This window comes from Plasmodium malariae (genome assembly GCF_900090045.1).
Source record: "Plasmodium malariae genome assembly, contig: PmUG01_00_16, whole genome shotgun sequence".
Classification (NCBI taxonomy): Eukaryota; Apicomplexa; class Aconoidasida; order Haemosporida; family Plasmodiidae; genus Plasmodium; species Plasmodium malariae.
In genome coordinates, this window is record NW_021638287.1 from 78,401 (window position 1) to 95,107 (window position 16,707).

Genomic DNA, 16,707 nt, shown 5'->3' on the forward strand with positions numbered 1-16,707 from the left:
AAATATTTTACAGACATGTTATTAAGTTTAAAATTTTTTTATTCCTATTATTGTAATTATTCCCCAAATATGGTTAGCTGATAATCATTAATTTTATAAAAGAAAATAAATTTTTTACAATGTGAGAAATCTTAAGAATGCAAATACTTATGTAAGAGTAATTTACTCCTTTTTATAAATATAGATTAATAATAATAAATATCATAATTAAAATTATAACAGCTAAGCGTAATCTGTATATATATATAACTGTTTGAATAAATGAATAATATATAATTAGATATGTTATGAAAGTATCAAAGAGATACATCATAATAAAATGGAACTCTAATGATTAATTTAAAAATATTACTATTGGGGATAAATAATAATTTTAGTGATGAAATATAAAAATGTTTACTTATTCTATTATATAAGTAAAAAAATAAAATTACAAAATATAAAACTAATAAAAATTAATATATTAATGTTTTAGAAAAATTATATATTCAATGAAGTAATTGTAATAATCAAAGTTAATGCAGTTTTCCTTTTTTAGTAGTACGATGCAAAATATAAAGAATAGTTTAATAAATATAATTATAATTGCGTAAATTTATTAATGCCGAAAAATGGTAATAAACTTTTTATAATGAAAGGAAGTAATAAATGTAATATATATTTTTATTACTAACATATTTAAGGAATTTATTCCATTACAAGATTTCTTTTGAAAACTACCGATTATACAAAAATGATCTTATTTTCAATTTATGTTAAATACATTTATATCAATATTTTTAAATGTCATGGAATAATGAAAAGATAAGGGTAATCTAAATAAATATATCATTAAATAATAAAATATATGTAACAGGATATTATTTCCTTAAAACTGATAAATATAATTATAATAGTATAATAACTATTATTTATTTACCTTTATAAAAATATCAATGAATAACCTTTAATATAAGTAATAATATGATCTTACATATATTAATATTTTTACTTAAAATTTTATGAAAAAAAATTTAACAATTGAGCTTTACAAAATTAAAAAAACATAATATTTCGATCACGTAATATAGAGAAGTATTCAAGTTAAATAGTATAGATCAGAGAAATAAGTCTTTATACATTGAGTTAAATGCATATTAAATAACTTTGTATTAATTTTTAATACTAATATGCTGAAATTTTTTCTATTAAGTATTCTATTAATATTTAAATATATAAAATTTTCTGAATAACATTACATGAATTTGCATTTAATTCATATTTTCCTAATTTTAAAATTTAAAATGATATTATAAGTAATTAAACTATAAGAGGGATATATTAAGAAAATGCAACCGTATATATGTGTACATAGTAGTTGAATATGTTAGGTAAGAATTTTTTACATTAATAATTAAAAAACAATTTAATCAATAATATATTTACAAATACGTTAAATGATACAATTGCATCTATTTCTACATGAAATATTTTATGTACATATATATTCGACAAAACATTAAATTTATTATTTGTAATTATAATGTGTCATTTTTATGTCAGAAAAATTTTAAATATTATTATTCTTTTTTTATTGTTCTGTAGTATTATCTGTTTTTCTGGTTTTATCAAATATTTAAATGTTACACTTATATAAATATTATTATATCATTATAATTTATACTTTATAAAAATTTTAAATAAATTCTTAGTAAATAATAGGTTTTCATATTTTAGAATTTTTAATAAAAACTATAATAATATTATATATTTTTATATAGAATATATAAATAAATATTCTTTAAAATATATTTTGTCCTCCTATTTAGAATATTCCAAGATTGAAGGGACATTTTAAAATGTCCAGTTTACTACAGGTTAATAACTTCTTAAATTGTGATTTTTATATATTAAATGGAATATCAGTTTTCTTATGAACTACATTAATAAAATTGTTCTGCGAAATAAGTTTTTTTTAAGTACAAAAAAAAATTAGTTTTTTTTTTTATTAATTCTAAGGGAAGTTTTATAGAATCATTACCATCAAAAGTATATTATAGAACAAATTTTGTGTCAAAAAACAATTACTGCAACGCGTTTGAGGATAAGGGTGGATTTAAGGACGGAATATCTAAATTAAATAATTATGAAAACGTTAAAAGTATTCAAGATAAGCTTACGAAGGCTTTATGTTATGTAGCTTTTACTGCTGAAGGCGATGAGTGTAAAGAACAATGCCGTTTTTTGTACTATTGGTTAGGCAATGAACTATTATTAAATAAAATAGATGAAAATTCCTTTTCAAAAGTTATTGGAATGCTTAGTGAAATTTCAAATGCTCTTTGTGAGCGTTATAAATGCAAATGTAATTTTTTTAAAAATGTTACTAAGGAGAATTTTGCAAAAATGAAGATTGTAAATGATTATTGTAAAGATCACGACAATATTGAGCACACTCTGAAATTTTATATTAATAAATGTGATAATAAATTTAATGATTATCTTCTTAAAGTCACTAGTGCATATGAGGAAGTGTATAATTGTGCAAATACAAAACCTGAACCATATTGTAAGGAACTTAAAAACCATGTTCCTAGTTGTTTTGAAAAAAAGTTATCTCATTTGAAATGTGAAACAAATCAAGTGTCCGCAGAAGACCTACGTACAAGTCAATATAACACTACTATTTTGGACCCGAAATATGTAATTAATGTATCTGCTTTTAGTTCATCTCAAATTTTTCTGTTCTTTGTTCTACCCATTGTCGGCATTTTCTTCATTGGCTTCCTACTATATAAAGTAATTATTAATATTATTTATAAAATTAAATATCTTAATTTACTTCCATTTTTATTTGTTTAATAGATAAACAAATATAAAGTAACGATAAAATAATTATTATATAATCATCTTGTATATATCTTTTGAATAATAGTTTACTCCAGTTGTATCATTGATACATACTAAAGTATTAAAGAAAAAATCAATTAGACGTAATTTGGATGAAATGGATATACTAGAATTAACAGAATACACGAATGAACAAAGAAAATCAAATTTAGGTAAAAAACAACTAAATGTAGCATATCATGCCGCATGAGTAATCTTTTACGAAAAGTATATATCAAGTTTATATTAAGAATAATAATTTTAACAAGAATATTTGTTAATATATTCTCCTATTAGAAAAGAAATAAAAAAAAAGAAAAAAAATACATAAATTAGAACGTCTATATCATTAGACAGAAAATTATGATATAGAAACTGATATTATAATTTACTGTAAATAAGAATACATTATTGATATATTATCATTGTAAAAAAAGTTATTAAATAAAATATATAGAGAATTAAAATTAATAAAAAAAGGAGTGCTAAATTCGAAATTTCCATGTTTTTCGTTCTTTTAATTTATGTATTATTAGTTAAAATGCAATTAAAAATGAATTAAAATATTTGGATTATTGGAGTTTATTAAAATTAAATATTTTTTATATATAGTAGTATAGTTGAAACTCACAAATTAAAGTAGCAAAAGCCATAAAAGGAATAGTTAATTCTTTGGAATAGTACATTGTAAATAATTGTTATTATGACAAGATGAATGTGCACTGTATAATAGAGGTCATATATAATGGATCAGTAAAACAATAAATAGTATACAATAAAATAAATGATTATATGTATTATAAATTCTGAAATATATGCTAATTTTGGAAATAGCACATTCTGTTAAATTAAATGAAATAACTTTTTATATGAATATGCAAAAATAAGTTTTTCTTTAGCTCTTAATATAGATAACACAAATTTACATGGTAAAAATAATAAATATAATTTGTTTATTTTTTATTATGAATAATTCTATAAATAAAAGCTACATCTACCTAATATTCTTTATATTTTTACATTAAAGAAAAATGTTATACAAAAATAAAAAAAATCATGGTAATAAAAATTTCATAAGACATCACAAAAAAAAGAGATTTCAGCATTTTCATTGATAAAAATGGTATTCCTAAACATAACATTATAGAAATATCTACTGAATGCAATTATCTGTAATTAATGAAGTTTTTTTCATTTATTATATATAAAATAATGATAAACAAAAAGTTATATTAAATAAAAATAATTAGAAATATTGTTTCATTTTTGTATTTTTATATTATATAGATATTGTTACTTAAAAATATATTATATATTGTTAAAAAATGAATATATAAGGAAACATATTTGGTTAATATATATATAATATATTATTAAATTTATTGAAGTAAAATTAAAAGAAAAAGCATTATATTATAGAGAATAATATATATTAGCGCTATTATAAAAGAATAGAATAATTTAATCAAATCAATGATCCCATTAAACTACTATGGATGAGAGAAAAAAAAAGTATTACAATTATTTTACAATAAAATTCAAAATTGTTGAACTTTGAAATATATATTATCATAGGAAATATATACTGTAAAATTAGGATATTAGTAATGTGTAAGGTTTAAAAAATGAAAAAAGTATATTATACAAAAATTGAATTATATATATAAATAAAATAAATTAAGCTTTATATAAATTATGTAATAAAAATAGAAGAATAACTGAAAAATTTTCATTATATATACACCTTAGATCTACAATTTCTTTTTTTCTTTTATAATTTAGTTTTTACAAAAGTAATTTTCCTAGGAAAACTGCTATACATTATCATTATATTATTAAAATAATACATTTAATAAATAATATTTTTATAACTACCTAATACGCTAAATGAATCAAAGAATAAGGAATATAAACTTACAAATATAAATATTACTGTTTTCGAAATTATATTTAATAAAACATCAAATTTATTTTATTTATATTAGTTGTACAAGAGTTACTATTTAATAAATTATTTCAGGAGTATTCATGTATAAATCATGAATGCCTTATTTCAATGTCGTTAATATTTAAAAGAAAAATATTCATACATAAAAAAATTTCCTGAGTTTTAGTAAATTTTTTGTATATAAAATTTTGTATTTTTAAACTGTATTATTTTATAATGTAAATTCTTCCATATAAAATTATGCATTTATTAATGCTATAAACTTCATTATATCTTCATTAAAATATTAAGTTCTATTTGGAGTAAATGACTTAATTATATAAAAATAATAAATGTCTTTTAATTTATATACGATCTTTTTACGTGATATTTATTTTTCTTATAAGTGGTATTCTTAAACTCAAATAAACATAAAGGATTAAGGCCAATATTTTTTTTGGTAATTGTGCGATTTGCGTATATAAAAATGCATACCTTAGAATATAAAACAGCTTAAATATTTAATTTGTTTTTGCAAATATATAGCTGGAGCTAGAATAATTAAGGTATATATATAGATAAATGAAAGTAAAAAGGTTCACTACATTACAAAAAAACATTTTAATATATATCTTAGTACTTTTTCATTTTTGTGTTACTATTAAATGTTACAATACTTTAAGTAATTATATTCTTTTTAGTAAAATCTATACTTGTGTGTATAAAATAATTTTAGTTTATGTTTCAAAATATTGGTAAGAAATTTCAAATATATTAGTATAAACATAATATTTAGCTATAATATATATAAGAGATCATTAATTTTGAATAATAAAGTATATAACAAATAAATTAAATGATTCATACATTAATGATAATATAAGTGAAGTTAATAAATTGTTGATTTAGTTTAGTTTTACAAAAATTATTAGAATTTCTATGAAAAATTAAATTGAAAACCAAAAATATATAATTAATTTGATATTTTTAACATGTATTATACCAAAAAAAAAAGCATGTGTTACGATTAGTAAAACAAGGAAATGTTCACAAAATATATATATTTTTAATTTTTTAACACTTTTGTTTCATTGTTGTAAATACTAATTTATTTTTTATCATTAATAACTACATTTTCCGAAATATAATATTTATAAAATTATAATAATTCCTAGGGAAACTTAAAAATAGTAATTATTCAAGAAACACCTAGAACAATAGCATATACCTATATTTTATACATTGTACATTCTATATAAATTTAATATTTTTTAATAATTAAAAATAATGAGAAAAAAGTTGTTTAATCACTCTATTACGTAATTAAAGTATACGTTGTGAATATATATGAATGAATTGAAATCCTGTAATTTTACTTATCGTTAATTTTTATAAATAATATCAATAATGTAGTTTTAAAGAATCTTTTTTTAGGTATTTTTTTTTTAATAAGTAGCAAAATTTTCTATACATTTTAATTTTTTAAGAAAAAATATTAATAAAAATAAAAGAGGTATATTTTTATTGTTAAAAGTGCCTAAAGTGATGTTCATTTTTTCTTTATTATATATATTACAATATTAGAGTCTATAACATGAAACAAAGTATTGAGTTCGCATGTTTTATAAAAATTTTTATGTTTATCATTTTAATTTGGACATGTCATTTTTACAGTAACATGGTACCATAAACGTTTTTTGAGGGAATTTGTTTTATTCATATTTAAATTGTTTATTTTTATAAATTATTTTTTTTGAATGGGAATATTTATCCACTTATATATGAAATATTCACATTTTTTTTTTTAGAGTATGTTTAACAAAATTTTGGATGAAAAGCATGGCTCTGATAAAAAACTATATAAACGAATTTATCGATTATTAGGAAAATGTGAAAATACTATTTTTGCAAATGTTGGAGATTTAGAATTAAATATACCATATAATACAAAAAGGAAGAATGAAGAAATATTTACAGTTGATAATGAAAAATTTCAGAAAGAAAAAAAAGAAAAATTAGATAGAAGCTTATTATATAAGGAAAAATTGATTAAAAAACTTATGAAAAATAAATATACCATGTTGCATAGATCATATATCCATTATGAAAAAAAAATTATGAATGGACTTAATGATAAAGCTTTTTTTAAAAAAATGATGTTAATTAATGATAAGGATTACAAAAAATTAAAGCGTAAAAATTACGGATTGCGACTCTGTTTACTTTTATTATTGTTCTTGTTGATATCTGTGATACCTATAGTAGATTTATCCATTGGAAATTTATTGTTGCAATTATTTAGTTTATTAGAAAATGGTACAACATCTGGTAGTTTGAGGCCCACACCTGAGAGTGCAGATGCCTCGGGAACATCGTGGCTATCTTATTTTTCTCAAAATCCTTCTGTAGCATACAAAGCCCGAAGTATTCTAATATACTGTGTACCTATTTTAATATTGAGTATTATACTTATACTAGGAATTTTTTATTTACATAAAAAATTTATAAAACATAAAAAAGTTAAGTTCTTGGAAGCGTTTCATGAATGGTAAGATATATGTTTATTTCGATAAAGAAAATTTAATGTTATGTACTACATATAATATGTTTAATGAAATATTAAACATAGTTATAATTTCTTATATTTTATATGTGAAATTACATATACATAGTCATATTTATATGTAAACATAAAATAATATATTTTTATTTTTTTTGTGAATTTGAATTTTTGAAAATTTTTTAATTTGCAATTTAATATATTCTTCATTCGAATTAATTATTGTGGCTTAAGATATATATATATATTTCTGTTTATATGCGAATTTCAACAAAAAATATATATTTGTAAGTTAAAATCAATATATAACAGAATAGATAATATTATATTTTGAATTCATTAGTTAATCTAGGATTTAATTATAAATACTACTGCTTTATGATTATTTATCATCCCCCAGTGTAAAATTATTATATTTTTAGATTTTTAAGAAAAGGAATTATTATTTTAAAAATAATAATTAATGTTACTGATTTTTTATATAAGGAAACTAAGTGATTATATTATGGTATTTATATATATATATTTTTTTAATTTTAAAATAGCATTTTAAATTTCATATATTTGTATTTGTTCTTATATTTTCTTAATTTATTCGATCAAAAAACAATATGTTTTTTTAGAAAAAAAAAAAAAATAAAGTAAAATTTAGGATACTCAAAGTAATATTTTTCGAACATAATAATTTTATAATTGTCACTACATGATTTATAGCACATATTTAGCAGAATTAAAAGAAAAAATCATTTTTTTTGCCATATGTAATATTAAAAAAAAAAAATTTTATTTATTTGTATTTAATAATTAATCTGTATCTGCAAAATTATTGTTCTGACAAATCATGCTTGTGAATAAACAAACAAAAAGTAATATATTATATCTGACATTTTAATTACATACTTTACTAAATAATACAATATGGCAAATCATATTGTTACACTTCCTTATTTTTAATTTACACATAAAAACCTGTATGCTATATTAGTAGGTAAATTTATATTAACTGATGTATTTTTATATTAAAGTAATTATATGAAAAATTCATATAATTATTTTACTGTGTTTTTTTTTTTTTTTTTTTCTAATGTATTATTATTACATCAAATATATTAATGTAGATAAAAAGTGAAAGAATTAATGGGATTAATTTAAAAAAATTCCATTTCTAAATAATGAAAAAAATTAAATTTAATAAAGGTTTAAATTTTTTAAAACTATGACACAAAAACAAAAAATAAGATTTTATTAACATTATAAGTATATATATTTTGTCATAGATTGAATATATGTTATAAATTGAACATTCTAAATATATTTTAAACCATAACCATATACACCTATACATGTGAACACTAAAAAATGTGTTATATTTTACAAAAGAAAAAAGGTTTTACTAGTTATTAAATTCTTCATTAATTATTACAAATATTGTATAATAATAATAATTAATATTCAACAAAATAATTAATACGTTTTTTCAAAGTGCAATATCTTAGAAATTAATATTGATAATAGGAAAACATCATTAAATCTAGAAATTACTATCCTAATATATAAATTATTTCCACATATCTATATTCTATACATTTAATATTGTAAATTAAATGAGTATTTAGTTATATAATATATGATATTTTTTTTTTTACTTTGAGAGTTTCTATAAAAAGAATTTAACTACTCAACTATATTAAACAATTAACTTGTACACTTTGAATATTTATGAAAGAATTAATATTATAATATTTTATTTAAAGTCATTTTTTTATTCATAACGTAAATATTAAAAATTTTAAATATATTTTTAAAGGTATTTTTTTTTGGTCCGTATTGTAACATGCATTTTAGCTATATGTATATAATTATCTTTCTATGAAGAAATAATAAAAAAAAATTGAAAAAATATATGTATTTCAATTTATTATTGAATGTATAATACTTTATTATATATATATTCTTTCTGAATATATTACAATTTTGAAAACTTATAAGATGGACAAAAAATTCATATTCGTATTTATTAAAATATCAGGGTTTACACTTTTACCTTGGATATGTCACTTTTGTAATGGCATGGTATGATGGTATTATTGGAAGAAATTTGTATTATTTATATTTTATTTTTTATTTTAATTAATTTTTTTTTTACTATGAGAATATTTTTCCATTTAAATAAGAAATATATAAATTTTTCTTTATTTTTAGAGCTCTTTATATATAAATTTGGATGAAATATGCAATCTTTGTAGAAAGACAAATACAAGAAATTATCGATTATTAACAATATATGAAAAGGATAAAGATTCATGTATTCTAAATTTTAAAGAAGAATTGCCAAATGATGAAGTGAAGAAAAAAAAAAAATATATAATAATGAAAAAGGAACATACGAAAAGCACAAATCATCACATAGAAGTTCATTATATATTGAGGAATACGGTAAAAATAATGAGAAAAATAAATCCGATATAACTGAAACAAAGAAATATCTCGCTTTTGAAAAAAAAATATTTAAAGAACTTGATTATAAAGATTACCTTAAAAACATCAAGGAAATTGAAGATAAGGAATATAAGAAAGTATCACGTAAAAAACGCAGAAAACGAATTATTTTACTTTTGTTATTTTTCTTGGTATTGATGATACCTTTAATAGATTTTTCATTAGAAAAACTTTTAACAGGTGGATTGTTAGGTTCATTAGGATTATTATACATAAAAAGAAATAATGGTGTGGATTCAGTAGAGGGCTTTTTGAGTACCTTGTTTGATATAGAAAATTGGAGTAATTCAAATAAAATATGTGCAGGAACTATTTTCTTTTACTGTGTACCTTTTCTTATATTTGTTATCATATTTTATATTAGGAATGGTTTACTACCATAAAAAAGTTATAAAATATGAAAATATGAAGTTCAAAAATAAAATAATAAAAAGTAATAAGTGTTTTTTTCTAATGATGAATTTAAGGAATAGTAGTATCTTCGTTCATACACTTTGCAGCCATAAAAAGAATTATTTATGTTTATATATACGGCTAAAGATATTGATGTTTTTATCGGAAACAGTAAAAAAGTGTGCAGCTATTTCTTTTGTTAATTTGAATTTTTGACGATTTAAAAATTTTTAAATTTTTATTTTAAGGATGACAATATCTTTCCTAAATATTTTATCTCCATATATACATTTTTTTGTTAATGTAGATTTTATAAATAATACATATATATATATATATACGTGATAAAATTTATTTATTATATAATAATTCGCATAATTTTAGTGTAGTTTTTTTTTTTCATTTGACTAATATTTTTTTTTTTTTTTATCAATGAAGTCTAAAATGATTATTCTTTTAGGTTATTTAAGAAAATGTGTAATTATTGTTAACAATAAATATGTCTTTTTTTTTATTCTGTGTACGTTTATTAATAATTTTTATTACAGTGATACATAAATATATTTGTTTGCTTACAAACAAAAGAATCTTAATATTTATACCATAAAATATGTTTTATACTAAATATATTATAAAAAGTACTAAATGTAAGTATGTTTTTAATAGAATTAATTTTATATATATATGAATGTAAAATTATAAATATATAATGAAATGATGTACTTTTTTATAAATGGATTACTTATAAATACTTAGAGAAATGAGAATTTTAAATCGCTAAAATTAAAGGAAATTTTTAAACCAACTGTTATCTTATTTTTGTATCTAATTGTAGTGTTTCTTCAAAAATTCACACATTACTTAAATATATATTATATTGAAAATTATAATTAAATAATCTATATATTTTATATATCATTAAAGGTTTATACTAATGGACATAAATAAATAAAGCATTAATATATATTAAGTTGGATTTCTTTCCTAATATCATATATTTTGGATTAAATAATGGTATGTTTATATAGCATTTAATAATATAATATATGCTATTACTTATGTATTTTGCTAATAATTACATTATATATAATAGATAATTTAATTCATGGGATCTGACACAATTATCGAAATGAAGACAGTATAAGAATTATTTTATCAATAATATATATTATCTATTTTGTTTTTATGTATAATTTTATTTATGTTTTTTTTAATATAATTTTTGGTTGTATTAATTAATAAACTTATAATAAGAGTATGGGGGCTTATATTTTACTAACTACTAAACATACATATTAGATAATACATATTAAAAGAAATATTTAAATCCTATTATGAATTCATCTATTATTAAAATGTTTTATTATACTATTAATTTTTATGAATATACTAAATTTTTATATTTCCTAATAATATATATTCAATATACTAGCTAATTAGTAAATATATTGGTATATTTTTCTTAGGTTAATTTTAATTTTGTTTAATTTATGAAGTATTGAATTCTAAACTTTACATTATGGAATATATATATATTTTTAATGTAACACTAGCATGTGGATTAAATATTTAACTAAATATATATAAATTCCTATTGTTGGCAACATATTCCATGTAAAGCATTGAAAAGTAAAGTATGTTATATTAAGGATATTCTAAAAAATAAAAAATTAATAAATTTTATGTTTTATGTTTGTATATAATATATCTATATATATTATTTTATTTACAGGAAGCTAGAAACTATAATATACATGCCTTATAATTCCGATTAAGTTGTGTAAAAATATATATTAGATATATAATGAGAAATTCAGTATTGTCGAATATATAACAAAATATAATAGAAAAAATTTTTTTTTATACAAGATTAGGACAAATATAAAAATGTTATATATTTATTAAAATGTTTTACATTTTTAACTTGTAATGTTATTTTATTCGTTTATCTTTTTAATTAACCAAAAACATATGATCATAATTATATGAACATGTTTATTGAATTATCTAGTAGAAATTTAACCATAAATATTGTGTTTAATTATTTTATACATATAGATATATACATGGAAAAGATTTATATAAATGCATAATATATATAAGAATGTGGAAGGAATTTATTTATGAGGTAAATAATTTCCTTTAATAAACTACCCTTAATTCATTAATATAATTTTTAAATGAAACAATTTTTCGCATTATGATAATGTATTCTATTGAATATGTGCTACTTATTTATATTTCTAATATAAATTTATAATTCATTAAACCGCATTTACTGTATATGCATTTATTCCTTTATATCTATGATATGTAACTCTTAAAATACTTAAGTTATATAAGTTTGTACCCGTAATATATAAAAGAAAAATAACGAGAAATTAACTTTTACGACGAGAAATATAAATTGAGAAAAATAGTTTTATATCATAAGTATTTTGCTTAGATTTTAATAAAACATAAAAATGAAATATACATTAGTATTTTGTTAATATATAATTTCTGTATCATTTAAAATATTTCATTAGATTTAGAAAAAAAAAATATAAATATTTTTTCTTTTTTTTTTAACATTATGTTTCAGTATTAATCTATTTCATACCACATAAATAATATTATATTTCAACACCTTTAAATATAATTATTATTTTAACTCTTATCTAAAAATATATTATAACAATTTCGTTTTCAAGGATATCTCAACATACGCAAATAAACTAAATATAAACAAAAAGTTTAGATATTAAAAATGGATTTTTTTTGCTTTTAGTATATTACGTTACAAAAAAAATTATTATCAGCAATAATTTATTACATATGATAGAGAAATATCAAATTTTTTGCAAATATATTAAATTGGAGGATTTTCTAAATGTATTGTCTTGTTAATAAAATAAATTATACTTTAGTATATGAAATATATGTTATTATTACTAAAAATTATCTTCTATTTTTAAAAACAAATCAATATTATTAGAATTAAATATCAAAAGACGAAAATATTATTGTAATTTTACTCAAGTCCTTAGTTCCAATTTAAAAAGAATGTTTTTTATAGTAAATATTAGTATGATGAGCATTATTTATTGAAACGTAACATATTTAAAATAATAAATAAAAACAAATGAACGTTATAAAGCAATTATACATATATTAGATATTTTAAATTTAATATGAATACTAATTATCAAAAGAATAATTTTATAAATGTACAAAATGTGCATTCCCGTATGATAAAACAAAAATAATATATAAAAAGAAAAAAAATTGAAGATTAACTCTGAGAAAAAATATTACAAACAAAATAACTAAAATATTTTATTAGAATTATGTTTATGTTTATTAAAGCATAGTTATATTATTATGTATGATTACACTAATTACATTAAAAATACACTGAATCAGTAAAATTATTAAATCTTCATTTTAAAGAAAATATAAAACTTAATAAATAAATATAATAAATGAAAATTAACAAATAAATAACCTTTAAAAAATTATTTAATTTTTTAATTTTTTTTGATTTCTGGCAAAATAATATATTAATTATTCTATATTTTTGCTTATTGAAGATACATAAAAAAATGATAAATTTATGCATATATATATTATGAAAGAAATAAATAATAATCAAAAAAAAAAAAAGAAAAAAAAGTAACGTTATATTTCCAAATTAAAATAATGCATATTATATGTATCAATGAAGTAAGAAGAAAAAAAAATAAATAAACAAATAATAATATAAATATTTCATTTTGCTTATGCTTAATTCACAATGAAATTACTTTCAATATATATATTAATCGAAGTAAATTCCTTTTTTTCACGTTTTAATATTTATTTTACGAGATAATTTCCTAATGCTGATATTACAATAATTTTTACGAATAAATGTTTAAATTACTGCAATTCAAAGGCGTAATAGCATATTCATAATAAAATATTTTTTTATTACATTCTTAATTTATTGATGTAATAAGTTATGCTTTAGTCTATTTATTATTAGAGAGAAGAAAATTATAAGAAATATTGGAGAACACATATAAATTTTTCCATATAATTTGTTACTTATAGATATAGTTTTAGTAACTATGATAAATTAAATAGATACTGTAAATATATGTTGCAAATTTAGAACATAATATTCAGATTATTTTAAGAAATTTTTAGTTAAACTTGAAATAAAATTTTCATTGTACACACAATAAAAAAATGTTTTTATATTGTTTTCCATTACATTGAGTATTACTGAGTTTATCTTAAAATGCTTTACTAAAAATAACTCTCGTTTTATTAATATATATATATATATAGTCGAATTACAGAATGTAAACTTTGGGAACTGGAATATAGAATTAAAAATAAAAACTTGACTTATATTTTAAAATAGCTATTAAAGGAATGGAACAATCTGTAGTCAACTAAAACATGCTACTTAAAAAAATATCATATAACAGTTATAATAATAATATAAGAAATATTATTATCATATGAAAATCATTTATTATATATTTTTCACTGGCACTTTTTTGTTATATTCTTCTTTATTTATATATTTTTAATTATAGTAATAAGTGTTTGGTTAATGATTATAATGCATGTATGATTATTGTAATACCCACAATATTATTGAAATATAGTTTTAATGGAATAATTGCTTCAACAAAAAGTATATTTCGTAATTCGGTTATGTGGCCATTATTTGCAATATAAAAATATATAATAGTTAAAAAATACTTGAAAAAATATAAAGCATTAAAAATAAAAATTTTAACTTTTTATATTACATATATTATTATCGATTATAAAAACACATGCTAATAATGAATAATTACATATATGTATGTATATATTATAAAGTTGCACTATATTATATTTCTTATTTTTTACAGTTTCTTATTATACTTAATGAACGCCAAAGTTATTTACGTTTCAGTTAAAATTATTTACGTAATAAAATCTATATAATTATAATTTATTTTGTTAAATAAATTAGGTTATTCTTCTGATTGAGAAATGTGTATATATATGTACCAACATAAAAAAGCAGAAATAATTCCATTTGTAAATAATTTTTCATTATTTATACATTAATTTATATATGTACAGTTTAAATTATTAAATCTACTACATACTTTGTCAAGTTGAAGGGCAATTATGGAAATGAATGAAGAAGTTTATGTATAATTTTATTTTTCATATTACGAATAATATGATATGATTTATTTTAATACAGTTTATCTGATATAACAACATGAATGTATATACTCTTTATAAGGTATTTACATTTATTTTAATACGTCCTTTTATTAATTCTATTTTCAGGATGAAATTTTAAAAAGTTTACCCTCATATAAAATATATGAAGAATATGGCTCTAAGGTCAGTGGAGAATCATACGGAATTAATTGTAATATATTCAATTCAGTAAAAAAAGAATACAAAAATAAATGTATTAATCTTTGTAATAAAGTTGTAAGAAATTTAGAAAATTTTCCAGAAAAAGGTAAATCCGGAAACTATAAAGACTACTGTACACATTATATATACTGGATATATAAAGAAATAAGAGAAATGTTTAAAAAAGGTGTGAATGATAATGATATAGCAGATGTCATTTCTAAATTTATTGAATTACAATCTACTATTATTGAAACTTATCGGATATATAACTGTAGTTATAAATTTGTTCATAAAAATTTAAACGAATTAAATCAAAAAAAGGAAGAGAAATACTTGTATGAATATTTTACAAATTACGATATTATTAAAAGTAGAGATATTTGTACTTCTGTTGACATTAATAATTATAAAAAGTATCTTAGTTCTATTCGTGATTTATATAATAAAAAAAAGCGTGAATGTTGTGAGAAAAAAATATCAACATGTCCAGAATATTTTTTGCACTGTGGTGATGAGGTTAATCCAAATAATCTCCTTTCTGTATTAGATTCCACAAATAACGAAGGATGTAGTGGACTAAAAAGCATTGCACCTAAAATATTTGAGAAAAATTCTGATTCTACACCATTTAATCAAGAATTTATGAAATCAATTTATTTTACTGGATGTCCTGTTCTGAAAAGTGACGGATCTTCATCAAATAATGGTAGTATGTCATGCAATTTATTCCGAGCAAATGTCAATCCACGTAGCATTGTAACTGAAAATGGAAAAACGGCACAACAAGATATTCCTGGAGGTTCGTCTTTGCAAGTACAGGTGACAACATCGAAAACATATTTAGCAGACATTCCATCTGAAAAAAATAAAAAACAAGAAGTTGCTATTAGTCAAGGAGAAAAAAATAAAAGGAAATCTGAAAAAATCATAAATAATGAATTTAGATGGAATTTTGGAAAAGGAACATTACGTTGTCCACCTAATAAACCAGAAGAAGATGAATACGGAATGTGTGATTATATGGAAGAAATTGGTTGAAGATAATTTTTATGCAAAA

General features: G+C 19.0%; 3 protein-coding genes and 1 pseudogene across 4 annotated transcripts; all 4 read left to right on the top strand.

The window, feature by feature from the left end:
• Positions 1–1,838: 1,838 nt before the first annotated feature.
• PmUG01_00035600 (PIR protein) lies at positions 1,839–3,079 on the top strand (the record flags this gene model as incomplete). The annotated part of the gene is made up of 3 exons (XM_029008574.1): positions 1,839–1,856; positions 1,999–2,778; positions 2,915–3,079. 3 exons carry the CDS (start codon positions 1,839–1,841, stop codon positions 3,077–3,079), a joined length of 963 nt encoding a protein of 320 aa, XP_028859336.1.
• Positions 3,080–6,389: 3,310 nt separating this feature from the next.
• On the top strand, positions 6,390–7,347 carry PmUG01_00035700 (Plasmodium exported protein, unknown function; the record flags this gene model as incomplete). The annotated part of the gene is made up of 2 exons (XM_029008586.1): positions 6,390–6,476; positions 6,604–7,347. 2 exons carry the CDS (start codon positions 6,390–6,392, stop codon positions 7,345–7,347), a joined length of 831 nt encoding a protein of 276 aa, XP_028859337.1.
• Positions 7,348–9,344: 1,997 nt separating this feature from the next.
• On the top strand, positions 9,345–10,237 carry PmUG01_00035800 (annotated as a pseudogene). The gene is given in 3 exon segments: positions 9,345–9,428; positions 9,558–9,815; positions 9,830–10,237. Coding segments are annotated over 3 exon segments (750 nt in total).
• Positions 10,238–15,404: 5,167 nt separating this feature from the next.
• PmUG01_00035900 (PIR protein) lies at positions 15,405–16,688 on the top strand (the record flags this gene model as incomplete). Its single annotated transcript, XM_029008597.1, has 2 exons — positions 15,405–15,422; positions 15,573–16,688. The coding sequence occupies 2 exons, from the start codon at positions 15,405–15,407 to the stop codon at positions 16,686–16,688; spliced, it is 1,134 nt and encodes a 377-aa protein (XP_028859338.1).
• Positions 16,689–16,707: the final 19 nt, after the last annotated feature.